Source organism: Anolis carolinensis, unplaced genomic scaffold (genome assembly GCF_035594765.1).
Source record: "Anolis carolinensis isolate JA03-04 unplaced genomic scaffold, rAnoCar3.1.pri scaffold_11, whole genome shotgun sequence".
In the NCBI taxonomy this organism is placed as follows: Eukaryota; Metazoa; Chordata; class Lepidosauria; order Squamata; family Dactyloidae; genus Anolis; species Anolis carolinensis.
Genome location: NW_026943822.1, coordinates 17,704,097 through 17,731,856, shown reverse-complemented (window position 1 = coordinate 17,731,856; position 27,760 = coordinate 17,704,097). Strand labels below are relative to the sequence as shown.

General features: G+C 40.2%; 1 protein-coding gene across 1 annotated transcript; it reads right to left on the bottom strand.

Moving 5' to 3' along the window:
* Positions 1–33: 33 nt before the first annotated feature.
* nox5 (NADPH oxidase 5) lies at positions 34–26,951 on the bottom strand. Its single transcript, XM_062963143.1, has 17 exons — positions 26,059–26,951; positions 24,627–24,750; positions 22,346–22,496; positions 20,897–21,107; positions 19,178–19,412; positions 16,958–17,111; positions 15,576–15,751; positions 13,880–14,062; positions 12,246–12,378; positions 10,110–10,243; positions 8,973–9,092; positions 7,445–7,489; positions 6,509–6,633; positions 4,963–5,047; positions 3,361–3,460; positions 877–1,043; positions 34–637 (listed from the first exon to the last, which is right to left on the bottom strand). Exons 2-17 carry the CDS (start codon positions 24,744–24,746, stop codon positions 506–508), a joined length of 2,271 nt encoding a protein of 756 aa, XP_062819213.1. The 5' UTR covers positions 24,747–24,750; positions 26,059–26,951; the 3' UTR covers positions 34–505.
* Between the last annotated feature and the right edge of the window lie 809 nt (positions 26,952–27,760).

The following is a 27,760-nucleotide window of genomic DNA, read 5'->3' as shown; positions in this document are numbered from 1 at the left end:
AACTAGAATATATTTTTGTATTAATGATAGAAAATGTTCCAATAATTTTTTTCCATTTTATTTTATTTTATTTTATTTGCAATACGATATAATACTAATAATACAATATAATATTCATTATCTATTATATTTTACATGTAATATTACTAATAATATTACAATATATTGATACAGTACAATATAGTAATTTTATTACCAGTATTGTACTATGCTAAGATAATATTGTATGTAAATTTAATTTGTAAGCCGCTCTGAGTCCCCTTCGGGGTGAGAAGGGCGGCATATAAATGTAGCTAATAAATAAATAAATAAATTTATTGAGAACTAGCTTGGGGACCCGGCGGTGCCTCTGAAGAGCTCTGAGGAGCTCCTACAAACTAGAGAAGACGAAACAAAAGGTGTTTCTGGATGCCTCTCATAGTGAAAGCTCTCCAAGGAAGGAGTCCGGACGGAGAAGATGGGGCTTCCCAACCCAGCAGGGATGGAGACATGGAGAATCCAACCTTCAGAAGTTCTCTTTGAAGAACCTGAAGCCGAACTGCTCACAGTGGCCTTTGATGACTTTGGCCAGAGCCGGAGAGCCGCAGAAGAAGACATGGACCTTCCCTTTGTTGTCTTTGGCCAGTTTCTGGAAAAGCTGGGGAGCAAAACAAGTCAGGTGTAACATCTCTCCCTAAACTTGTCAACAATAACATACGGAATTTAGATCCTGCTCTTCTCATGATTTAGTTCAGCGTAGAAAGAGGAATTGAAGGGACCATAAGCCAGAAAATAGTAAACTTTGGAAGTAAGTTCCGTTTCTCAAGAGTAAGATCCCAAGTCTGGGGAACAAACTATGCATTGGAAATGCTAGTAGACAACCTTTTGGGAGCCCACCTTGTTCCAGTTTGGGCGTCCAGGCTGGGTCCTTGTCTTGAGGCCTGTGATGGAGTCCTTCTTCTCCTTTTCAGCAAGCAGGTCTAAGGCCACCTGCAAGCCAATGGCCTTCATGTCATTCCTGTTGAGGGCCGAGGTCATGTAGAGGTGCATCTCCAGGAAGCGGTCTGGGTGTCAGAAGGACATGTCAGAATTCGTGCAGGAATGGAGTGTTGTGTGGTTTCCAGACTGTATGACAATGTTCTAGCGGCATCATCTCCTGATGTTTCGCATACATCTATGATTGGCATCTTCAGAGGATCCTCTGAAGATGCCAACCAGAGATGTAGGTGAAACATCAGGAGAAAATGCAGCTAGAACATAGCCATACAGTCCGGAAACCACACAACACACCAGTGATTCTGGCCAAGAAAGTCTTCGAAAATACATTAAATAACAACTTGCAGGACTTTTTTGTATTTTTGCGAGTGGAGTACAGCAAATCAGTGCAACGAGAGGTTACAATTAAGAGGAAAATGGACACGGTCACATATAGATACTTTAGCAAGGTCAGAATTATTATTACAGTAGAGTCTCACTTATCCAACATTCTGGATTATCCAACGCATTTTTGTAGTCAATGTTTTCAATACATCATAATATTCTGGTGCTAAATTCGTAAATACAGTAATTACAGTAGAGTCTCACTTATCCAATACTCGCTTATCCAACGTTCTGGATTATCCTACGCATTTTTGGAGTCAATGTTTTCAATATATCGTGATATTTTTGTGCTAAATTCATAAATACAGTAATTACTAAATAGCATTACTGCATATTGAACTACTTTTTCTGCCAAATTTGTTGTCTAACATGATATTTTGGTGCTTAATTTGTAAAATCATAACCTAATTTGATGTTTAATAGGCTTTTCCTTAATCCCTCCTTATTATCCAAGATATTCGCTTATCCAACATTCTGCCGGCCCGTTTATGTTGGATAAGTGAGACTCTACTGTATTATTTTATTATGACACAGCAAACAAGATAGATATGCTGGATTTCGTATCACAAAATCACAAGTCGAAGACTTCCCAAGTGTCTAGGACTGTGTGATGTATTTTCGGATGATGCGTGCAGATTATTATTATTATTATTAATTTTTATTTATATATCTTGCTGATAAAGCCACTGGGTTCAGCCCCACTTCAAGGTGCTCTCACTGTGCAAGGAAACCGACAAAACCATTGATCATATCCTCAGCTGCTGTAAGAAAATTGCACAGACAGACTACAAACAGAGGCACAACCATGTGGCCCAAACCTGCAAAAGTATTGGAAAATGAACACGCAAAGATACTGTGGGACTTCCAAATTCAGACTGACAAAGTTCTGGAACACAACACACCAGACATCATAGTTGTGGAAAAGAAAAAGGGTTGGATCATTGATGTTGCCATCCCAGGTGACAGTCGCATTGACGAAAAACAACAGGAAAAACTCAGCCGCTATCAGGACCTCAAGATTGAACTTCAAAGACTCTGGCAGAAACCAGTACAGGTAGTTCCGGTGGTGATGGGCACACTGGGTGCCGTGCCAAAAGATCTCAGCCGGCATTTGGAAACAATAGACATTGACAAAATTACGATCTGTCAACTGCAAAAGGCCACCCTACTGGGATCTGCACGCATCATCCGAAAATACATCACACAGTCCTAGACACTTGGGAAGTGTTCAACTTGTGATTTTGTGAAACGAGATCCAGCATATCTATCTTGTTTGCTGTGTCATTATTATTATTATTATTATTATTATTATTATTATTATTATTATTATTATTATTATTTATACCCCGCTCCATCTCCCAAATGACTTGGGGAGGCTTACCCTGAAACAAGCCCAAAACAGTATTACCGTACATCAATAAAAACAGTAACACAATAAAATCATAGTATAATAACACATCTTATAAATATTAAAATAACTTAAAATATTGACAGTAATCCCAAAAGAGATGCTTAGCAAATCTGAAGAAAGGAAAGAAGGTTAGTAAGCAGGAAAAGGAACTTACAGTACAATACAACACCCATATATACATGGCATACGTTTCTAGACTGACCATGGAAATGTCAATAATAGTACAGTCTACTGAATTTAATAAATGCTATAGGTAAAGGTAAAGGTTTCCCCTGACGTTAAGTCCAGTCGTGACCGACTCTGGGGGTTGGTGCTCATCTCCATTTCTAAGCCAAAGAGCCGGCGTTGTCCATAGACACCTCCAAGGTCATGTGGCCATAGGCATGACTGCATGGAGCGCCGTTACCTTCCCGCCGGAGTGGTACCTATTGATCTACTCACATTGGTGTGTTTTCGAACTGCTAGGTAGACAGGAGCTGGAGCTAACAGCGGGCGCTCATTCCGCTCCCAGGATTTGAACCTGGGACCTTTTAAATGTTATAGAATTGTGCTATTTTGGCCATGGCAGCATAAAAACAGAGCCAACCTACCGCTGGGGTCTTCATCAGCCTGGCTGCCTTCCAGTTGCATCAGGAGGCTGACAAACCACTCAAAGGATGTTTGGTCTCGGTTAATCCAGATAAAGTCCACCTGGTGATGGGGAAAAAATGCTGCCAATTACCGTCTCTCTTCGTTGGGCAAATATATATCATCTCAACACAAATGACCTACTCAATACACAATTGAAAATTAACCAGTTCAGTAAACAATATGTATGGCAAATTAGTTATACTGTTTAAATTCACAGTAATAACAAACAACATCAAATGGATTGTCCAATATATATTGAAATACAATTATTTTGGATGTATGTAACTCTTTGATGCTTACAGCCACTCCTTGTTCCTTTGACCTAGATTCCACTGTAAAAAACATGTACAGTAGAGTCTCATTTATCCAACACTCGCTTATCCAACGTTCTGGATTATCCAACGCATTTTTGTAGTCAATGTTTTCAATATATCATGATATTTTGGTGCTAAACTCGTAAATACGGTAATTACTACATAGCATTACTGCGTATTGAACTACTTTTTCTGTCAAATTTGTTGTTTTGGTGCTTAATTTGTAAAATCATAACCTAATTTGATGTTTAATAGACTTTTCCTTAATCCCTCCTTATTATCCAACATATTCGCTTATCCAACATTCTGCTGGCCCGTTTATGTTGGATAAATGATACTGTACTGTATCTCTAAGGAGAACAAGTATTAAATTTGGAACTGTGTAAGTTTTTGCAATTTTTTATAGTTGATGTTCAATGGATAGGTAGTTACTTATATTTTATGTATGTAACTACAGTAGAGTCTCACTTATCCAAGCCTCGCTTATCCAAGCCTCTGGATAATCCAAGCCATTTTTGTAGTCAATGTTTTCAATACATTGTGATATTTTGGTGTTAAATTCGTAAATACAGTAATAGTAATTACAACATAGCATTACTGCGTATTGAATTACTTTTACTGTCAAATTTGTTGTATAACATGACATTTTGGTGCTTAATTTGTAAAATCATAACCTAATTTGATGTTTAATAGACTTTTCCTTAATCCCTCCTTATTATCCAAGATATTCGCTGATCCAAGCTTCTGCCGGCCCGTTTAGCTTGGATAAGTGAGACTCTACTGTATTGGTTTCTTTGATATATATTTCACAGTGTAAATGACATGTATCTCTAAAGAGAACAAGTGTTAGGTGTGGAACCAGGTTAGTATTTGGCAATGGATGATGTTCTATGGATATATTTTCTTATTTATGTTAGTGTACGTAACTATTTTCAGACCACCAGAGAAAGGCCTGATGCGGGGCCAAAACCGGTCGTGGCGGACTTATTCTTCTCGGCATTAGAATACACAACACCGACTGTATTTCAATGTATATTGGACAATCCATTTGATGTTGTTTGTTATTACTGTGAATTTAAACAGTATAACTAATTTGCCATACATATTGTTTACTGAACTGGTTTATTTTCAATTGTGTATTGAGTAGGTCATTTGTGTTGAGTTGACTCAGGAACCCATTTAAATGGTACTTTCCAAAGCTTTGCAAATATATATCATGCCAAGCAGCAGCTGGAGGCATTGTCTCACCTTTTGAAGTTTCATGTTGTCGTTTTTAAGGTTCTCATTCAATGTGAGGTCCTGGCTGCGGGAAGTCTGCTTCTGCATATGGTGCCTATGAAGAAACAAGATACAGAACATCCAAAAAAAATGATCTGGAATGATGCACACTATTCACAGTTTTTAAAAAATTCTAAATACAATAGAGTCTCACTTATCCAACACTCGCTTATCCAACGTTCTGGATTATCCAACGCATTTTTGTAGACAATGTTTTCAATACATCATGATATTTTGGTACTAAATTCGTAAATACAGTAATTACTACATAGCATTACTGCGTATTGAACTACTTTTTCTGTCAAATTTGTTGTATAACATGATGTTTTGGTGCTTCATTTGTAAAATCATAACCTAATTTGATGTTGAATAGGCTTTTCCTTAATCCCTCCTTATTATCCAACATATTCGCTTATCCAACGTTCTGCTGGCCCGTTTACGTTGGATAAGCGAGACTCTACTGTACTGTCAGGAACATATATTGCTCATTATTGTGAAAGATGAACAATAGTGGAGTCTACCGTATTCCATGCAGCTATGGACAAGTCTACATAAGGTAAAGGTTTCTCCTGATGTTAAGTTCAGTCGTGTCTGACTCTGGGGGTTGGTGCTCATCTCCATTTCTAAGCCGAAGAGCCGGCGTTGTCCATAGACACCTCCAAGGTCATGACTGCATGGAGCGTCGTTACCTTCCCGCCGGAGCGGTACCTATTGATCTACTCACATTGGCATGTTTTCGAACCAACCCCCAGAGTCAAACACGACTGGACTTAACATCAGGGGAAACCTTTACCTTTTATATTTTGAATCAACACCCCAAATAGAACAGCTCCACTCAGGAGGAGAGAGGAGGAGAAGCAACAAGCAGGAGGCTTTATTTACAGTATTTATATTCCGCCCTTCTCACCCCGAAGGGGACTCAGGGCGGATTACAATGAACACATATATGGCAAACATTCAATGCCAACAGACAAACAACATTCAGTTTTAGACAGACACAGAGGCATTTTTTAACATCTTTCCAGCTTCACGATTCCGGCCACAGGGGGAGCTGTTGCTTCACTGTCCATTGGTGGCTGTTCTTCCTCTTCTTTTCCTCGTGAGCAGTTTTATGGTGTTGTAGATTAGTTAAATTAGCCTCCTGCATAGAGCGTACCTAAATTTTCCCTACTTGACAGATGCAACTGTCTTTCGGGGCTGCTAGGTCAACAGCAAGCCGGGGCTATTTTTTTTTTTTTTATGGTTGGAGGCTTAACCCGACCCGGGCTTCGAACTCATGACCTCTCGGTCAGTAGTGATTTATAGCAGCTGGTTACTAGCCAGCTGCGCCACAGCCCGGCCCCTTGTTGTTTAGCCTTTCATGGGGAGTCTTTAACATCTTTAACCTTCTCTGCTATAGAGGGCTGGTGTCTCACCAAACTACAACTCCCATGCTTCCGTAGCATTGAGTCATAGCAGTTGAGGTGGGGTTAAACGATATACATTCTGCCCCAAAATGTGCCGGCCGCAGACCAACCTGAACATGATGCTTTGCAAGATAGAGGCAAAAGGAGTGATTCCGATCCCTGCGCCGATCAACACCGCGTGCTCCGAGGTGAAGATCCTCCGCGTGGGAGTGCCATAAGGACCGTCAATGTAACACTGAAGAAAACAACATTGTGCTGGTTGATTATATTGTCATGTTATGATACCTCCTGTAGCACATTTTGCTATAGAACTGGCATGGGCAAACTTGGGCCCTCCAGGTGTTTTGGACTTCAACTCTCACAATTCATAACAGCCGGTAGGCTGTTAGGAATTGTGAGAGTTGAAGTCCAAAACACCTGGAGGGCCCAAGTTTGCCCATGCCTATAAAACAATATACGTGGCCAACTGATTCTCTCTGACATATCCATGTTGCATACATGCTCCTTCCTGTTGTTTTTCTTAAAACATGTCAGCTTCACATTCTGCATCCCTTTCCTGCTACCCAATATACCTTGGGCTCCTTCCTTCTATACTATCATTCCCATCTTCCACTCTAACATGGCCACTAAACACAAACTGCCATCTTTCAGGTGTAGTTGTCAGAGTAATTTGCAGCACAGCAGTAGTTGGATGGAATCAGTGGAACGCAGAACGAAGAGAGACCCAGAGACATTAGTAAAACTATATACAAAGTTTTACTGTAAGCAGTAATAATCAAGACAAACAGGCTTGCAGACAATCGACGAACACAGGACTTGACTCAGAACAGAACTGAACTGATGCAATCAGTAATGCATACACACTTGTGTCTGGACACTCCCCAGTTCCAGCCACACATCAAGGTCAGTAATTAACTCTTTCTAGACTATGTCACACTCTGGATGATGCAATCAGTATGCAATACAGACAAGACACAAATCTCATTTAAACACTATCAATACACAAATCCCACATTAACAGTAGTGAGGGTATGAGTATGTTTTACCTTGATGTGACAGAGTCTCTGATTCTCGCAAGCCTTTCCAGAAACCTGTTGAGCAAAGACGATAGTGGTAACAAAAGTATAAAAGTATAGCTACCAAATATCTACTCACTGGACAACTACTCTATATACTCGAGTATAAGCCTAGTTTTTCAGCCCCTTTTTTTTAAGACTGAAAAAGCCCCCCTCGGCTTATACTCAGGTGAGGGTCCTGGTTGGCTTATATTTGGGTCAGCTTATACTCGAGAATATATGGTACATTTATTATTTTTCTCTATTATTATTGGTATTATTACATTTATTATTTTTCTCTTTTACTGTTGCTACTATTACATTTATTTTGCTCTATTTTTATAATTAATACATTTGTTATTTCACTCTGATATTATTATTATTACATTTATTATTTTACTCTATTTATTATTACATGTATTATTTTCCTGTATTTATTATTATTATTATGATTATTATTATTATTATTATTATTATTATTATTACAATAGAGTCTCACTTATCCAACATTCGCTTATCCAACGTTCTGGATTATCCAACGCATTTTTGTAGTCAATGTTTTCAATACATCGTGATATTTTGGTGCTAAATTTGTAAATACAGTAATTACAACATAACATTACTGCGTATTGAACTACTTTTTCTGTCAAATTTGTTGTATAACATGATGTTTTGGTGCTTAATTTGTAAAATCATAACCTAATTTGATCTTTAATAGGCTTTTCCTTAATCCCTTCTTATTATCCAACATATTTGCTTATCCAACGTTCTGCCGGGCCTGTTTATGTTGGATAAGTGAGACTCTACTGTATTACATTTATTATTTTTCTCTATTATTGTTGTTACTATTACATTTATTTTACTCTATTTTTATTATTATTAATACATTTATTATTTCACTCTGGTCTTATTATTATTATATTACATTTTTTATTTTACTCTATTTATTATTGCATGTATTGTTTTCCTGTATTTATTATTATTATTATTATTATTGCATGTATTATTTTACTCTATTATTATTAAAAGGATACATAAGCAAATTTACATTGAAGAAGATGAGAATAATGATTTAACCAGAGTTGGACAGTCTTTTCCTAAAATGTAAATATTCAAAAACATTTAACCTACTGATGCCTCAATGAATGTAATTTTATTGGTATCTATTTTTATTTCTGAAATTTACCACTCTCGGCTTATACTGGAGTCAATGTTTTCCCAGTAAAATTAGGTGCCTCGGCTTATATTCGGGTTGGCTTATTCTTAAGTATATATGGTATTTACCCCCAGAGTAAGGCTGGCAAATAATGCAGTTCAAAGTTCCCCAGCATTGAGTCAATGAGGTCAGTCTGCATTAATTCTATAGTGTAGACCAGGTAAAGGGCAAATTTCGACCCTAGGTGTTTTGGACTTGATCTCCTTGCATCTGATGTTCAAAATACCCGGAGAGCCAAATTATGCCCATGCCTGGTTTAGACGCACTCCCTGCTTTACGTTGTCCAAGATAAATTTGCTTTACCTCCTCATTTGCAGTCCTTCCATTGGGAGAGCCAATGGTCCTGTAGGATAAGATCTCCACCATCTCATCCTCGCTTCTGACCACAGGCTGCTCCACATCAGAGGAGCCAAAGAGGCACTTCTGAAAGAAAAGTTCCGGGGAACGTCTTGGTGAGCTTACACAGTCCAATGTATGGCTCCTAACAACAACAACAACAACAACAACAACAACAACAACAAATCAGCTGATGACCCAAAATGCAGACTGTGCAAGGAAACCGACAAAACTATTGATCATATCCTCAGCTGCTGTAAGAAAATCGCACAGACTGACTACAAACAGAGGCACAACTATGTGGCCCAAATGATTCATTGGAACTTATGCCTCAAGTACCACTTCCCAGCAGTAAAGAACTGATTTTGTGGTAAAATTAGGTGCCTCGGCTTATATTCGGGTCGGCTTATACTCGAGTATATACGGTATTTTAATATGCCTGGTGCTATTTTTTTTAATACAGATTTCTTATTTTTTAAAACACAAAAAATACATACCGTAGACATACAAAACATTTACAATTCCCACCACCAACACGAGGATTGTTTCCTTTTTACATATTCGTTTCTTTGTGAGACAATCTTTATATCTTTATCTTTATCCATTTCCATCCTATATACTATATAACATTTGTATCTTATTTCTTACGGCTTGATCTCCAGATTGATTCATGATATAGTTCTTTACCCTTGTCCATCTTTCTTCCATTTCTCTTGTTCTATTTTCATTAGTTTTTACACCATTTAGTTTCACATTCATAATTTCAAATTCCATTTGCTCCACCATATATTGGTACTGACCATTTACGTACTGACCATTTGGATTTATCTTTCCACCCTAATACTATTACTGCTTGTGCACATTCAATTATTGCTTCTTTGATTTCCCTTTTATTTCCCATTTCCTCTCTTTTCCCTAATACTGCTATTTCCTTTGTTATGACCCACTCATTTCGTAGTATTTGATTTGACTCGTTTTGTAAAGTCTGCCAAAAATATTGTACATATTCACATTTAATACGCCTGGTGCTATTTAAACAGCAACAACAAAGGCCAGAGAGGAGTCTACATTAATGATAATTCCAATTTTAAACTGCAAATCTACCCATTTCTCGGAGCTGGTTTTCTTCTGTTGCTTTGTGTCGGGTTCACAGTCACGAAGGTCACCTTGGTGCCAGAAGTATTCATACAATTGGTTGGTCCATTGTCCCAGAGACCGAATATGGAGCCAAATAGTCCCTTTGGGGAGAAAGAAGAAAGAAGAGAGGGCTCGAGAAGAGGGACACTTTTCTGGATCCTCCAGTTGAGGGGTTTCTGGTGCTTTGAACCATTCTCCTCTTGCTGGCATCCCTTACCATGACATAATTATTCTAGTGTCACATTTGTTTTCTCTCTGTTTCCAAAATGTTGCCATGAAAAGACATTTCATCACCTTTTTCCTGCTATTACGAAGGGGAAATGGAAGGAGCAGAAGGTATTTGTGATGGTTTCTTGTGCAACGGAGAGTTGAGCAGGGAGTTTTGGCACACTTTGGGAGAACCCAAAGTACTATTTGGAGCCGGTTTCACCCCAAAATTGTGCCAAATTTGAATGGGAAAATAAGCCATATGCAACTTTTCCACATTAATTCCCAATTCAGGTTGGTTTCTGGGCGGCCACCCATGTTTATTTCCCCTCCATATTTTATTTATGATTTTAAACATATACATAAAAAGTTGTGGAACAATTGAATGAAATAGAAAGAGAAGAAAAGAAAGAAAGAAAGAAGGAAGGAAGGAAGGAAGGAAGGAAGGAAGGAAGGAAGGAAGGAAGGAAGGAAGGAAGCAAAGAAGGAAGGAAGGAAGGAAGCAAAGAAAGAAGGAAGGAAGGAAGGAAGGAAGGAAGGAAGGAAGGAAGGAAGGAAGGAAAGAAGGAAGGAAGGAAGGAAGGAAGGAAGGAAGGAAGGAAGGAAGGAAGGAAGGAAGGAAGGAAGGAAGGAAGGAAAGAAAGAAAGAAAGAAAGAAGGAAAGAAAGAAAGAAAGAAAGAAAGAAAGAAACAAACAAACAAACAAACAAACAAACAAACAAACTATTTTCTACTTCCAGGTTCTCTGCATCGCGAAACACATCTTCTTCCAAATAATTGTAGCCGGCTAAACATCCATATACAGTAGAGTCTCACTTATCCAACGTTCTGGATTATCCAACGCATTCTTGTAGTCAATGTTTTCAATACATCGTGATATTTTGGTGCTAAATTCATAAATACAGTAATTATCACATAGCATTACTGTGTACTGAACTACTTTTTCTGTCAAATCTATATATATAAAAGAGTGATGGCATCAGGGCAGCGGACAAAACAACAAAACTACAGGACCCCCAACCTTGAAATTTGACAACACAACCCATCATTCACGGCTCTAGGTTGATACAACAAAAAGAAAAGAAAAATAAAGTCCTAATTACAGGGAGAGGAATAATAGTTTTTATCCAATTGCTGCCAGTTAGGTGGCTAAGCTCCGCCCACTTGGTCTCCTAGCAATCTACTCAGCCCAGGGGACAGGCACAGTTAGGCCTCACTTAGGCCTCTTCCACAGATTATCAGATTTTAACTGGATTATATGGTAGTGTAGACTCAAAGCCCTTCCACACAGCTATATAACTCATTTAGAATCTTATATTATCTGCTTTGAACTGGATTATCTTGACTCCACACTGCCATATAATCCACTTCAGTGTGCATACTAAACATAAAGACAACCATACAACACACATTCAATACCACCACTACCTCAACAATTTCTCACCAACACCACCAGACAACGTCACAGCAACGCGTGGCCAGGCACAGCTAGTTTGTTATATAACATGATGTTTTGATGCTTAATTTGTAAAATAACCTAATTTGATGTTTAATAGGCTTTTCCTTAATCCCTCATTATCCAACATATTCGCTTATCCAACATTCTGCCGGCCCGTTTATGTTGGATAAGTGAGACTCTACTGTATGTGAAAAGCTTTTCTGTATTGAGGTCCATCTGAAAATCTGTATTACCTAAAAGGAAGTACTCTGGTTGTAAAGCAAATTTATTTCGGAGTATTTTCTCCATTTCTTTGTGAATTTCCTGCCAGAACTTTTTTATTCTCTTACACCTCCACCACATATGTATAAAATCTCCATTGTGTTTTCCGCACTTCCAGCATTTTCCATCTCCCTTCCCTTTACTAAATTTCGAAAGCCTTTCTGGCGGCCACCCACCTGGTTGCTCCGGGGCACTGCTGATGGTGAATGGGTGCCATTCGTACTTGGCTATAGCTGGGATATTTAGGTACACATAGTCTCCGGGCTTGTAGTGGAAAAACGGGGGTCTCTGGATCACCAAGTGGGTCACCTGCACTTAAAGACAGAGGAAAGAAAGGCAGCCAACTTTGGAAGAAGGACGATGGAATCAAGCTATGGATGATGTCCTCCAACAAACTGGTGAGACATCAAGTTCTGCAACCCGGGGCCGGGCTGTGGCGCAGGCTGGTTAGCAGCCAGCTGCAATAAATCACTCTGACCAAGAGGTCATGAGTTCGAGGCCAGTGTCGGGGTGAGCACCCGCCAATAAAAATAAAAATATAGCTCTTGCTCGTTGTTGACCTAAGCAACCCTAAAGATAGTTGCATCTATCAAGTAGGAAATTTAGATACCACTTATACATGGGGAGGCTAATTTACGACACCATAAAAATCACCCAGCTGTCGTTGGAATGAGGAAGTTGCAGTCGCAGTGGATGATGAAGCAGCTGCTCCCCCTGTGGCCGGAATCAAGCATACCCTCAGGAAGCTGGAAGCTGGAGAAGGTTTAAATTGCCTCTGCGTCTGTCTCTGTCTCTATTCTATGTTATATGGCATTGAATGTTTGCCTTATATGTGTACAATGGGGTGAGAAGGGCGGAATATAAATACTGTAAATAAATAAATAAATAAATAAATAAATAAATAAATAAAGTGCACTCATTTCCACATGTCCCACTCCATCCACATTGGACTATAGAGTTGGAAGAGACCACAAAGGTCACCCAATCCAACCCTTCTCTTCTTGGCTGCGGCTCCCACATTTAGATGGCCAACCTATGACATGCGTGTCAGTACTGACACGCCTAGCCATTTTTGCTGCCACGCTTCTACATGCAGATTGATTGGATGACTAATGTCTTTTGTGGCCAAATTTGGTGTGATTTGGTCCAGTGGTTTTGTTGTTTACTCCATGGGAATTATGCACATTACATATCTATCTATCTATCTATCTATCTATCTATCTATCTATCTATCTATCTATCTCTCTATCTATCTATCTATAAAATCATTCTATTATTATTCTATTATTATTGTAGTATATTATTATATTATTACTATTATATTATTATTATTATAATTATTCATTATTCATGACTACATTGAAACTACAACAGAGAGAAATCAGCGTGGAAACTGCAAGAGGTACCATAGATTGTTGTACATGGAAATAATGGTAGTAAATAGTTTTTGATTTATTAAATACAGTTATATATTACAATTATATATTTTTGTTATTTAAACTATATATATTGTGAAATTATGGTTTTCTCTCTCGAAGTGACACACCACCCAAGTCATGCTAGGTTTTTTGGTGAATTTTGACACACCAAGTGCAAAAGGTTGCCCATCATTGGTTTAGTGGATGGAGAAGGATGGAGTCAGAATTTTGTTTATGGAATCAGAGTTGGGCCATCTAAGAAAACACAATCCAAGCACGCCTGATAGATGGCCACCCAGACAGCTGCAGAATCCCATGTTGAAGAGCTCTTCCTAATATTTAGATGGAATATTTTTTTCTGGCTTATATGTATTTTTTTCCAGAGAACAAACCTTTGAGGGCAAAAGGTTGATTTCCACAATGTAGAGCCTCCTAGTGCGGGACAAGAACACCCCAAAGATCTTCTCTACGAGGAACAGAAATCCAGGCACAACAAACCACTTCCAGAAATTGGGTCCATGGATAATTAACAAGGTCCAGATGAAGACGTAGGAGAGATGGGTCCAGTAGAAGACCTACGGGTTGTGGAGAGGAGGATCTCATAGGGAAGAGCAAGGAAAGTTTGGGAAACATCCTGGAAGCTAGAGGACACACCAAGGATGTAAACTACCTCGATGAGGATACTCAAGTAGGGGATCTTGAAAACAATTGCATGACTGCAAAATCTGCTGTATGCCAAATACAGTAGAGTCTCACTTATCCAACATAAACGGGCCGGCAGAATGTTCGATAAGCGAATACATTGGATAACAAGGAGAGATTAAGGAGAAGCCTATTAAACATCAAATTAGGTTATGATTTTACAAATTAAGCACCAAAAACATCATGTTATACAACAAATTTGACAGAAAAAGTAGTTCAATACGCAGTAATACTATATTACTGTATTTACGAATTTAGCACCAAAATATCACGATGTATTGAAAACATTGACTACAAAAATGCGTTGGATAATCCAGAACGTTGGATAAGTGAGACTCTACTGTATCGTAAATGAATGATATGGTAATAATATAATATATTGTGTATACATATAATATTGATAATAATATTATAATGTAATATAATATTTATTTATTTATTATAGTATTTCTACCCCACCCTTCTCACCCAATAGGGGACTCAGGGCAGCTAATAATAATTATACAATATAATAATATTGTATAATATGATAGTATTATATATTAAATGTAATATTACTAATAATATTATGGTATAATGGTATAGTACAATATCTATATATATAAAAGAGTGATGGCATCACAGCGACCGACAAAACAACAAAACTACAGGTCCCCCAACCTCGAAATTTGACAATACAACCCATCATCCACGCCTCTAGGTTGATACAACAAAAAGAAAAGAAAAATAAAGTCCTAATTAGAGGGAGAGCAATAATTGTTTTTATCCAATTGCTGCCAGTTTAGAGTTCTTCTCTCACCCTGGACTTTCCACAGATACAGTAGAGTCTCACTTATCCAAGCTAAACGGGCCAGCAGAAGCTTGGATAAGTGAATATCTTGGATAATAAGGAGGGATTAAGGAAAAGCCTATTAAACATCAAATTAGGTTATGATTTTACAAATTAAGCACCAAAACATTATGTTATACAACAAATTTGACAGAAAAAGTAGTTCAATACGCAGTAATGTCATGTTGTAATTATTGTATTTACGAATTTAGCACCAAAATATCACGAAATATTGAAAACGACTACAAAAATGGCTTGGATTATCCAGAGGCTTGGATAAGCGAGGCTTGGATAAGTGAGACTCTTCTGTATATATAAACCTTCCTTGCTTAGTTTCTCCATACCTCACAACCTCTGAGGATGCCTGCCATAGATGTGGGTGAAACGTCAGGAGAGAATACTTCTGGAACATGGCCACACAGCCCGGAAAACATACAACAATGCTGTGATCCCGGCCATGAAAGCCTTCGACAACACAAAAAATACAATCTCTCTAGGCCAGTCCTTCAGCGTGACTATATGGTCAAGCTCTGGTGGAAACTTCCAATGGACCTCACCTCAAAGTGGCCACTCTTACGGACAAAAGTGCTGGAGCACACGGACATGAGGCCAATGAGGAGCTGCAGAGCCAGGCCGGTGACGGAAGCCGTTCCGTAAACCCAGCCAATCCCGGTCCGCGTGGTGAAGAGGTATTCCCAGAGGTAGAAGGTGTCGTTGGTCTGAGACAGCCTCACTGCAGGAGAGAGATTCTGTTGAAGTGGGAATGATTGTATATAGAGTTGTTTAAATGTAATTGAGTTATAGTGTTGCAATGTGAGCTGGAGATTGCATCATGCACTGTCTGCTGTCCACGATGCGAGTGTGTAAAGCAGGGGTTCTCAAACTTTTAAAGCAAAGGGCCGGTCTACAATCCTTCAGACTATAGAGGGGCCGAATTATCATTTGAAAAAAAATACAAATTCCTATGCACACTGCACATGTCTTATTTGTAGTGCAAAACAACAACAACAACAACAACAATGAAAGAACAATACAATATTTAAAAATGAAAACAATCTTAACCAACATAAACCGATCAGGATTTCAATGGAAAGTGTGGGCCTGCTACTGGCCAATGAGATAGTCAAGTTAATTAGGGTTGTTGTTGTTGTTGTTGTTGTGTGCCTTCAAGTCATTTCAGAATTTGGGTGAGCCTAAGTCTAAAATTAATTAATTATTTACTTACTACATTTATTTACTACATTTATATCCCACCTTTCTTACCCCGAAGGGGACTCAGAGCAGCTGTATGTACATACAATATATTATATTACTGTATTAGCATAGCACAATATTAGCATTATACATTACTATATTGAACTATACCACTATACTGTAATGCTATATGTAATATATAACATATAATTAATATTATTATATGGTATTATTATTAGTATTATATTGTATAACGTTATAATATTTTTATCAATATTATATGTATATACAATATATTATATTATTAAAACTGATATAAAAAATATATTATAAAACTGAGGGCGGGGGCCAGGTAAATGACCTTGGAGGGCTGCATCCGGCCCCCGGGCCTTAGTTTGGGGACCCCTGGTGTAAAGAGTTAACTGTGTATTGCATCAGACAGCAGAGGTGGTTATAAATAGCTCCCTGTGTTATCTGTTCTGACCTCTGCCCTCTGCTCTCTGCCTATTTGCACTCTGTATGTATATGTCGTCTTGAGAGTTTTCCGTTTGTCAGTAAATCTTTTGTAGAAAGCCAAACAGGCTTCAGCCTATTTATTGGTGCCAGTGATTCTTCGTTGATCTTCCGCTGCATGTGTGTTTATCCAAACCGCGCGCTCTGACAGATTCCACCTAAACATTAGGAAGAACTTCTATGATTCTATGAAAGTCAGCAGAAGACAACCTCAATGGAAAGAGGCACTCACCAAAGTTGGCCACGTGAGCCCCTGTGTGAAGGACGCTCAGAGCGGCCACGGAGCAGCCGATCAGCCGATGGAGAAGGACGCTCTGGTCAAGCGGAAGGACTTTGGCCGCCCAAGTGGCCCGCAACCAGGTCAGGCACCGGCGCAACATCACCACCTTGGAGGCAAAACGGGGGACAGGTTGTCATCCTTACCATATTGCAGGCAGAATATAGTAATAAATAAACACAGATGTCTATCCTAAACAATGTCAAAGAGATATGCAAACACACTGAAGGTTCAAAACATAAAACACAGTATGTATATTAGAGCATCATATACATTCGACAACACAGGATCTTAAATAGCTATAAGATCTTTTTCTCAAGGTTTATCTTCTAGATTAAGTGTTTCAAGACCTGTGGAGTCCTGAAGAATTGCTCCAGTACTACAGAGACTCTGAGTCAGTTTGACTCCACATCAGGTTTAAGCCAATTGATTTTATAATTGATTCTTTTAGTTTCACATTGTATCATCATATATTAGTTTGCAAAGGTTGAATGTGCATGATGGACTAATACACATATTTATTTATTTATTTATTTATTTGCGACATTTATATACCGCCCTTCTCACCCCGAAGGGGACTCAGGGCGGTTTACAAGTATATATACATACAATATATTATATTATACTACTATATTGCAATATTATTAGTAATATTGCATATAATATAAATATACAATTATAATAGTGAATTATAATTATTATTACATTGTATTACAACATAATATTATTATTAATATTAATATTATATATATTCATGTGTGTGCGTGTGTGTGTGTGTGCATGCGCACACACACACACACACACACATATATATATATATATACACACACACAAACACACACACACACATACAGTAGAGTCTCACTTATCTAACACTCCCTTATCCAACGTTCTGGATTATCCAACACATTTTTGTAGTATATATCATATTTTGAAATTCGTAAATACAGTAATTATCACATAGCATTACTGCTTATTGAACTACTTTTTCTGTCAAATTTGTTGTATAACATGATGTTTTGATGCTTAATTTGTAAAATCATAACCTAATTTGATGTTTAATGGGCTTTTCCTTAATGCCTCCTTATTATCCAACATATTCGCTTATCCAACATTCTGCCGGCCCATTTATGTTGGATAAGTGAGACTCTACAGTACTGTGTTGTTTACAAAATTTAGTTGGAGTCCTGAGAAATTGTTCAAATACCGTAGACTACTCTATGTGGTTTGACTCCAGCCCGCATTTAAGTCTCTATGATTGCAGTTTCTTTAAACATTATATTCTGTAAGATACTGCTGTGTATTACAACAGTTGACTGTACTTTATTATTGTTGTGAACACTTATGTGAATGTCAAATGTATATGATGCTCTTATGTTGTTTTATGTTTTGAACCTTCAGTGTGTTTGCATATCTCTTTGACATTGTCATCCTTACCAACCGGGACACCATTGTCACACCAGCACAAGATTTATATTTTACAATGCCAAAGCACTTCCATAGGAGAAAATAAGATAAGAATGATATTCCAAGCAAGATTGTGTAACATGCTCAATGTTATGGTGACATGGGAATGATAGCTGGGGAGGCATCAGCACTCTTTGGCAAAGAGGGTGAAAGACCTTGTGAAATTAATGCCTCAGTGTAGATTTATTATTTTATTTATTTACAGTATTTATATTCCGCCCTTCTCACCCCGAAGGGGACTCAGGGCGGATTACACTGAACACATATATGGCAAACATTCAATGTCAACAGACAAACAACATACAGTATAGACAGACACAGAGGCATTTAACATTTTTTTCCAGCTTCACGATTCTGGCCACAGGGGGAGCTGTTGCTTCACCGTCCACTAGTGGCTGTACTTCCTCATTCCTTTCCTCGTGTTTTGCTGGCAGTTTTATGATGTTGTAAATTAGTTAAATTATCCTCCCGCATAAAGCATACCTAAATTTCCCTACTTGACAGATGCAACTGTCTTTCGGGGCTGCATAGGTGAACAGCAAGCCGGGCTATTTAATGGTCGGGGGCTTAACCCGATCCGGGCTTCGAACTCATGACCTCCCGGTCAGTAGTGATTTATTGCAGCTGGTTACTAGCCAGCTGCGCCACAGCCCAGCCCACCATGGCCATATGTGCACCTTATGCAATGGATACACACAATTTACTCACCACTAGGAAGGTACAGTTGAGGTTCAGGCACTGCCCACAGCCTTTCGCCAGCATGATCCAGGCGCCGGAGCCAAGATGCTTCAATGCTGCCAAAGTGAACAGGAGGATGTTCACTGCCAGGTAGCTGCCCAGGAAAAGCAGTTTGCTCCCATTGTTGTGCCAATAGGCCGGACTCAGGTAGCGCGGTGGGTGGTCCTTTGGGGGAGTCATGGGGGGCTTTAACCAGCTTGCGGCACTGCAAGAAAGAGGCATAAGGCATCAACGGAGCAGCCACTTGCTGTCGAATTAAGGCAGTTTGGCACCACTCAATGGTTTCGGGAGTTGTAGTTTGGTGAAGCATCAGCACCCACTGTCTGATGGTGAAAGACCTTGTAAAACTACAACTCCATAGCATTCAGCCATGGCAGTAATTCTGCAATGTAGATGCAACCCAAGTGGCACTGTGCATGGTTCATTTTAATATCTGTACTGTACTGGAGTGCCCAGTGACACAGCAGGTTAAACCGCTAAGCTGCTGAACTTGTTGACCAAAAGGTCAGTAGTTTGAATCCGGGAAGTGGGGTGAGCTCCCGCTGTTAGCCCCAGCTTCTGCCAACTTAGCAGTTCGAAAACATGCAAATGTGAATAGATCGCTAGGTACATGCCAGGGGAAAACATTTATTTTTACTACTGTAAGTCACCATAGACCCCCTTACTGGTGTAAGGCCATAATATTAGATATGTTACTTAAATCAAATCTCCCAATAGTGCTGATAGCATGCCACATTCGCAGAGAGTGAGATTGCAAACTCCTCGAACGTCTATGTCTCTAGAACAAATAAGCAAAAACAATGTAATTTTCATGTTATTTTGTCGGTTCTCACAATATAGTCTACAGAGCAACAGACCTCAGATTGATAACCCTTTTGTCAGACCTATCCATTACTAAGAAGAGTCCTTTTGGGGATAAATTGGTGTTTAGAGAGTGTGGAGACCAGGGGTCCCCAAACTAAGGCCCGGGGGCCGGATGCGGCTCTCCGAGGTCATTTACCTGGCCCCCGCCCTCAGTTTTACAATATAATATATTGTATATACATATAATATTGATAATAATATTATAATGTAATACAATATAACACTAATAATAATACCATATAATAATATCAATTCTATATTACATATAATATTACTATATTATATTACAGTATAGTGGTATAGTTCAATAAAGTAATATATAATGCTAATATTGTGTTATGCTAATAATATATTATATTGTATGTACATATAATTTGTAGGCCACTCTGAGTCCCCTTTGGGGTGAGAAGGGTGTGATACAAATGTAGTAAATAAATGCAGTAAATAAATAAATAATAAATAAATACATTTTAGACTTAGGCTCGCCCAAAGTTTGAAATGACTTGAAGGCACACAACAACAACAACAACAACAACAACAACCCTAATTAACTTGATTATCTCATTGGCCAGAAGCAGGACTACACTTCCCATTGAAATCCTGATAAATGTATGTTGGTTAAAATTATTTTTATTTTTAAATATTATATTGTTCTTTCAATGTTGTTGTTTGTTTGTTTTTGCACTACAAATAAGACATGTACAGTGTGCATCGGAATTTGTTTGTATTTTTTTTTTCAAATGATAATCCGGCCCGTCAACAGTCTGAAGGATTGTGGACCGGCCCTCGGCTTAAAAAGTGGAGACCATGGAAAGGGCATTATACCTGATGGTTAAGTTCTCCATGACTTCGGGGAAATGTTCCAGCTCCGCTCGGAGCTCCTCAAAGGTTATGGCTCCGCTGCAGTCAGAGTCAGCCGACTCAAAGAGGGCTCCCGTGAGGTCATCCAGCGTCTTTTCCGGCAAAGAAATCGAACTTTCTTTCAGGCATGATTTCAAGACCGTGCGCAGCTCTCCACGTTCGATAGATCCACTGCCTAGGACAACAGAGGGAGGATTCCCAATGGACACCATATATGGATATATATATGGATATATATATATAGTGAATGTTTGTATGTATGTTTGTATGTATGTATGTATGTATGCATGCGAGTATGTGCCAGCTTTCTGATTGGCCGCCACTATCACAGGCCACTGAGACCACCAGGAATGACGGATCTGGACCAAACTTAGCACACTTAATCCCCATGATGCGCTTTACGCCCTGGTGCCGTTTGTGGGACGATGGCCCATGGGTGATAGGATTTGTAGTACTTTCAATCGCTACGACTCCCACAGGTCACTGCGACGCCCAGCAGTGACGGAACTGGACCAAACTTGGCACATAGAACCCCCATGAAACCCTTTTCGCCCTGGAGCAGATTGGGGGAAGATGGACCAAGTAGCATCACTCATTTCTTGCTCTGGGAGTTGTAGTTCACCCTTATACAGACAGCATTGAAACCAGCTGATGATGGATCTGGACCAAACTTAAGTGATATTTCCTAACATCTTCAAACAACTCAATGCCGTCTACTAATAACCCGGGCACTGCCGGGTCCCCAAGCTAGTATATATATATAAAGGTAAAGGTTTTCCCCTGACGTTAAGTCTAGTCATGACTGACTCTGGGGGTTGGTGCTCATCTCCATTTCTAAGCCGAAGAGCCGGCGTTGTCCATAGACACCGCCAAGGTCATGTGGCCGGCATGACTGCATGGAGCACCGTTACCTTCCCGCCAGAGCAGTACCTATTGATCTACTCACATTTGCATGTTTTTGAACTGCTAGGTTGGCAGAAGCTGGGGCTAACAGTGTGCGCTCATTCCGCTCCCCGCATTCGCACCTGTGATATTTTGGTCCGCAAGTTCAGCAGCTCAGCGCTTTAACTCACTGCGCCACTGGAGGCCCCTATATACCTCTATCTATGTATAATTATCTGTCTCTCAATGTATAAATGGCATTGAATGTTTGCCGTATATGTGAGTTCTGTGATCCGCCCTCAGTCTCCTTTGGGGTGAGAAGGGCGGAATATAAATACTGTACATAAATAAATACATATTGAGGACTCTGGGTTACGGCACATACAGCCCAGGAGCCCCAATGGAAACATGCACACACAAGCAACCACCAGCAGTGACTGTCTTGAAATGGGCAGAGCAAGAGGGTTGTGGAAAAGCAAAATCTTAGATTGAGAAGCTCTGGCGGAAGGAAGGTGGTCGTTGGGGTTTTACCATCCACGTCATAAACATGGAAGAGGAACCGGAGCTTGTCTGCTTCGCTTCCGTGGATCAGCAGCTTCAGGGCCTCGAGCAGCTCATCCAGGCTGATGGTGCCGCTTCCGTCCGAGTCGAACAAAGCAAAGAACCGCTCGGCAAAAAAGGACTAAGGGAGAGAAGGGGGGAAAGAAAAATCAGCCCTCATGACTCACTTTTGACCCAGTTTTTGGGGGGTTGATTTTTTTTAACCAAAATGTCTAGACCAGTGGTTCCCAAACTTATTTGGCCTGCTGCCCCCTTTCCAGAAAAAATATGACTCAGCGCCCCCTGGAAAGGGGCGTGGCTTAGAGGGGTGGGTGTGGCTCCTGTTCAAGAAGGCGGGGCTGAGCCTCTCCCCTAGTCCAAGATGCAGGGCTGGGAGAGGAGGTGGGCGGGGCCACAAATGGGAGGCCAGGACTGGGATGGGCGGAGTTACGAGCTCTGAGGCAGGGCTGAGCTTCTATCCCTGTCCTGCAGCACCTGCCAGGACACGGGGGCGGGGCTAGAGGAGGGGGCGTGGCCTCTTCCCAAGTGCCTGATGGGGCTGAACCTCTATTACCCCCCCCCCCCCATGTTCTGTCAAGTGCTTCAGGGGAGGTATTGTGATGCCTCATGGGCCTTGTAGTCCTGTTCCTAGTGCCATCGAGGCAGATGAAGATGAAAACATGGGGTTTTCGCCGGTTCAACAAGAGCCGGAGTCCTTTCACCTGCCGGATGTTGATGTTTGTACCCAAGAATTCAGTAAAACAGACCTTGGACATTCCTCGCCTCCGTTCCCTAGAAAAGAATCCTATTGTGCTGACAGAGGAGTCAGGGAACAGAATCGCAGGAGTTTACGGATTGCTGCCAAACAACAGGCTGATTAGACCTGCTTCCCTTGGGAAATTCTAAGGAGTCTTGCATCTGGACAAAGTTGGGTTTCGCTTCCCGTTCTCTAGGGAAAGAGATTGTTGGCGGGAAAACGAGACCCAATATAGGTGCCTGACGCGGGAGATTCTTTGCGGAGTCAACAGAGCAGCTTCAGGAGTAAGATCGTGTGTGGACTTCGTAACCCCAGTTCCTTGCTTCCCGGATTAAGTATTCAAGACTTGCCTCGCCTTGCTTTTAACCACGGACCTTGTTCCAAGAATCACTGTTTGCCTTGTATCCAGCCTTGTATCCAGCCTTGTATCCAGCCCTGTATCCAGCCTTGTTTCCAGCCTTGTTGTCAAGCTACCTTGGACTCCTAAGACTCAGACATTTCCCCACACTATTGCTTGGCAATAGTGTGTGTTTCGGTATTGGATAAAAACTTTGAACTCTAATATCATTTATTGGACAATACATTTTTGGACTATATTTGACCTCATTTGAAAGGTCTGCTTCTGAACTATATTCTTCACTTGTTTTTATTGCTTTTATACATTTCTTTAATAAAGATATTAGATAGAGATTGGCCTCCGTGTATGGTTCTTGGTGCCCTGCTGCCTGGGGTCTGACAGGTATACAGAGGCTCAGCCCTGTCTCATGCTCTTGGGAAGAGGCCCCACCCCACAGCTAGCCCCGCCCTTTAGTCCTAAAAGGCCTCTCAGGAGAGAGATAGAGGCTCAGCCCTGTCTCATGCTCTTCGGAAGAGGCCCCGCCCCCACCCCTAGCCCCGCCCTTTAGTCCTAAAAAGCCTCTCAGGAGAGAGATAGAGGCTCAGCCCTGTCTCACACTCTTGGGAAGAGGCCCCGCCCCCACCCCAGCCCCGCCCTTTAGTCCTAAAAAGCCTCTCAGGAGAGGTATAGAGGCTCAGCCCTGTCTCAGGCTCTTGGAAGGAGGCCCCGCCCCCTTCCCTAGCTCCGCCCTCTGTCTCCCAACAAGCACCTCAGGAGAGGTATAGATGCTCAGCCCTGTCTTGGGCTCTTGGGAAGAAGCCACGCCCACTCCTCTAGCTCCGCCCCCTGTGTCCTAACAGGCACCTAAGGTGCTCAGCCCTGTCTCTGGCACTTGGGAAGAGGCCCCGCCCCTCCCCTGGCCCCGCCCCTGTGTCCTAATAGGTGCCATCACCGCCCCCCTGGATCGCTGCAGTGCCCACCAGGGGGCAGTAGCGCCCACTTTGGGAATCACTGTTCTAGACATATACATGAGTATCTATGGCATATTGAATTTATATGGGGAAAGAGTCTTAGTGAGAGAAGTTTTGGTGTATTAAATTCCCCCCAGGGAAGCCAAACATCCAAATCCTTCCGAGCCAAAGCCCTTGAGCAACTTACAGCAGTGATCGGAAACCTACCTCCTTCACGTTGAGAGCTGTTTTGAACTCTTCCAAATCAATTTCTTTATCCTTGCCGGCGATACTTTCAAACTGCTGGGCCACCCACTCCAGCCATTTTGCATCATCGTCTACATTCATGATGCTACAAAGTCAGAAACCGGTGATTTTTTTTAGTGTCGGGAGAAATTGCACTTTTGCCGTCCAACTCTGCATTTGTGGCTCAGATTATGAGTTTATTCTCTTATTATGATGTGGACAGTAGGGTTGACCATTTGAGCTCAACTAGTTTGGTTCTTTTTTTGTTCTTTCGTAACTTTCTTCTGCTTTGCATTATGATTGTTAGGAAAAACTGTATCATATAAACCTGGAGAAATCTATATTTTGGTTTGTTTTTTTTAAGGCTTCACTTTCTCATCTCGTAGTTATTTTCCCTCTGTACTGTTCTCACTTTGTTGACATCTGCTATAGTAAACTTCAAATGAAACAGATGACAACTTCCATCTATTTTTTGCTACTCTCTTTTATATGCATACTAGCTGTGCCCGGCCACGCGTTGCTGTGGCAAAGTGGTGGTGGTATTGGTTAAAAATTGTTGTGTAATTTTTATTTGACGTTATTTGCATTTTTAATTAATTTTATTGTAAGTTATATTTTTATTTATTATTTTATTATTTTCTTGTATTATTTTTAGTTATTTTCTGTTATTATAGTATTTTATTGTATTAATTTTTTAGTGGTTTTTTTTTGGGTTGCTAGGAGACCAAGTTGGAGGAGCTTAGCCTTCTAACTGGCAGCAATTGGAAAAAAGCAATTATTCCTCTCTCTCTAATTAGGACTTTATTTTTCTTTTCTTTTTGTTGTATCAACCTAGAGGCGTGGATGATGGGTTGTGTTGTCAAATTTCAAGGTTGGGGGCCCTGTAGTTTTGTTGTTTTGTCCTCTGCCCTGATGCCATCACTCTTTTATATATATAGATATACCAGGCTTGGGTAAACTTCGGTCCTCCAGGTGTTTTGGACTTTTTTATTTTATTATTTGAGAAAAAGTTAAGTTATATAAACATATTCTATACATTTCCTCCTCTTTTATTGACATTCACCCCTGTGCTCCCCTTCTAACACCTCCCAATAAAGGATTCCCCCAGGTAGGAAGCAGCCAAGCTTTGAAGCTGCAAGGCTATTCAATGCTAATCAAGGTGACCAATGGCAATGTTCACACCTGCCTCCAACAGACAAGAGTTCTTTCTCCCACCCTGAACATTACACAGATATATAAACCCCACTTGCCCAGTTTCCAACAGACTTCACAACCTCTGGGGATGCCTGCCGTAGATGTGGGTGAAACGTCAGAAGACAATGCTTCTGGAACATGGCCATACAGCCCGGAAAACTCACAGCAAACCAGTGATTCCGGCCATTGAAAGACTTCGACAACACAAAAACAAAGTTACCTGCAACTTGCGTCTCAGGGGCTTCTTGGTCGAGTTTTTCGGAATATTTTCACTCTTTTTGGTCTTCTTCAGTAGTTTTTTTAAAAGGATGTAATGAAGGGCATTTCATAGGAGATCCTATGGCACAGTAAAGATTCTGAAAGACAGATTGCAAATGCCTTTTCCTAAGGTACAGCATTAAATGCCTTCTTCTTCCACAAATGCTCAAGACAGAATCCTGCTCTAAACAGAGGAAGCCGCTCTTGGTTTAGGCAGCATCTGGGACACAGGTGTTCTTGACAGGTCGCATACAGAAGCAGGGAGAAACCTCACGAAAACATCACCACCAGAATCTGCCATTTTTGGCATAGTGGAGCCTGAACAGTGCACTTGTATTTAAATGATTTACTCATTTAAATTGAATCAGTCAGATGGAAGACCAGAAGAAATACTACGCTTGCCATGATGGTACCATAGAAATAGGAAACTGCATCTACACTGAGCACTGCATATATACATCCATATACTCCAGCAGCTAATTCTTGTTATCTATATACTGCCCTCTTGTGGTTGTATCTGAGTGCTTCACATACACATCCCCATAGGCTATTAGCTAATCCTTTCTATGTATATACTGCCCTCTTGTGGTTGTATCCAAGTGCTGCATATATACATCCCCATAGGCTATTAGCTAATTCTTTCTCTATATACTGCCCTCCTGTGGTTGTATCCGAGTGCTGCATATATACTTCCCTATAGACTATTAGCTAATCCTTTCTATCTATATACTACCCTCTTGTGGTTGTATCCGAGTGCTGCATATATACTTCCCTATAGGCTATTAGCTAATGCTGTGTTCATATACTGCCCTCTTGCGGTTGTATCCGAGTGCTGCACATACACATAGGCCATTAGCTAATTCTTTCTATCTATATACTGCCCTCTTGTGGTTGTATCTGAGTGCTCTATATAGACATCCCTATAGGCTATTAGCTAATACTTTATATGCTGCCCTCTTGTGGTTGTATCTGAGTGTTGCATAAATACTTCCCTATAGGCTAGTAGCTAATTCTTTCTATCTATATACTACCCTTTTGTGGTTGTATCCGAGTGCTGCATATATACATCCCTATAGGCTATTAGCTAATACTTTCTATTTATATACTGCCCTCTTGTGGTTGTATCTGAGTGCTGCATATATACAGCCCTATAGGCTATTAGCTAATACTTTCTATTTATATACTGCCCTCTTGTGGTTGTATCTGAGTGCTGCATATATACGGCCCTATAGGCTATTAGCTGATACTTTCTATTTATATACTGCCCTCTTGTGGTTGTATCTGAGTGCTGCATATATACATCCCTATAGGCTATTAGCTAATACTTTCTATTTATATACTGCCCTCTTGTGGTTGTATCTGAGTGCTGCATATATACAGCCCTATAGGCTATTAGCTAATACTTTCTATTTATATACTGCCCTCTTGTGGTTGTATCTGAGTGCTGCATATATACGGCCCTATAGGCTATTAGCTGATACTTTCTATTTATATACTGCCCTCTTGTGGTTGTATCTGAGTGCTGCATATATACAGCCCTATAGGCTATTAGCTAATACTTTCTATCTATGTACTGCCCTCTTGTGGTTGTATCTGAGTGCTGCATATATACATCCCTATAGGCTATTAGCTAATCCTTTCTATCTTTATACTGCCCTCTTGTG

Bases quoted from the DNA above. Each gene is read 5' to 3' on its own strand.
- nox5 (XM_062963143.1), bottom strand. From the start codon at position 24,746: ATGAATGTAGACGATGATGCAAAATGGCTGGAGTGGGTGGCCCAGCAG. The intron at 21,108-22,345 runs GTAAAACCCCAA...CTGTTGTCCTAG, and splicing joins CCATGTTTATGACGTGGATG to GCAGTGGATCTATCGAACGT. The intron at 9,093-10,109 runs GTAGATTTGCAG...CTTTTCTTTCAG, and splicing joins AAACCAGCTCCGAGAAATGG to AAGTGCCTCTTTGGCTCCTC.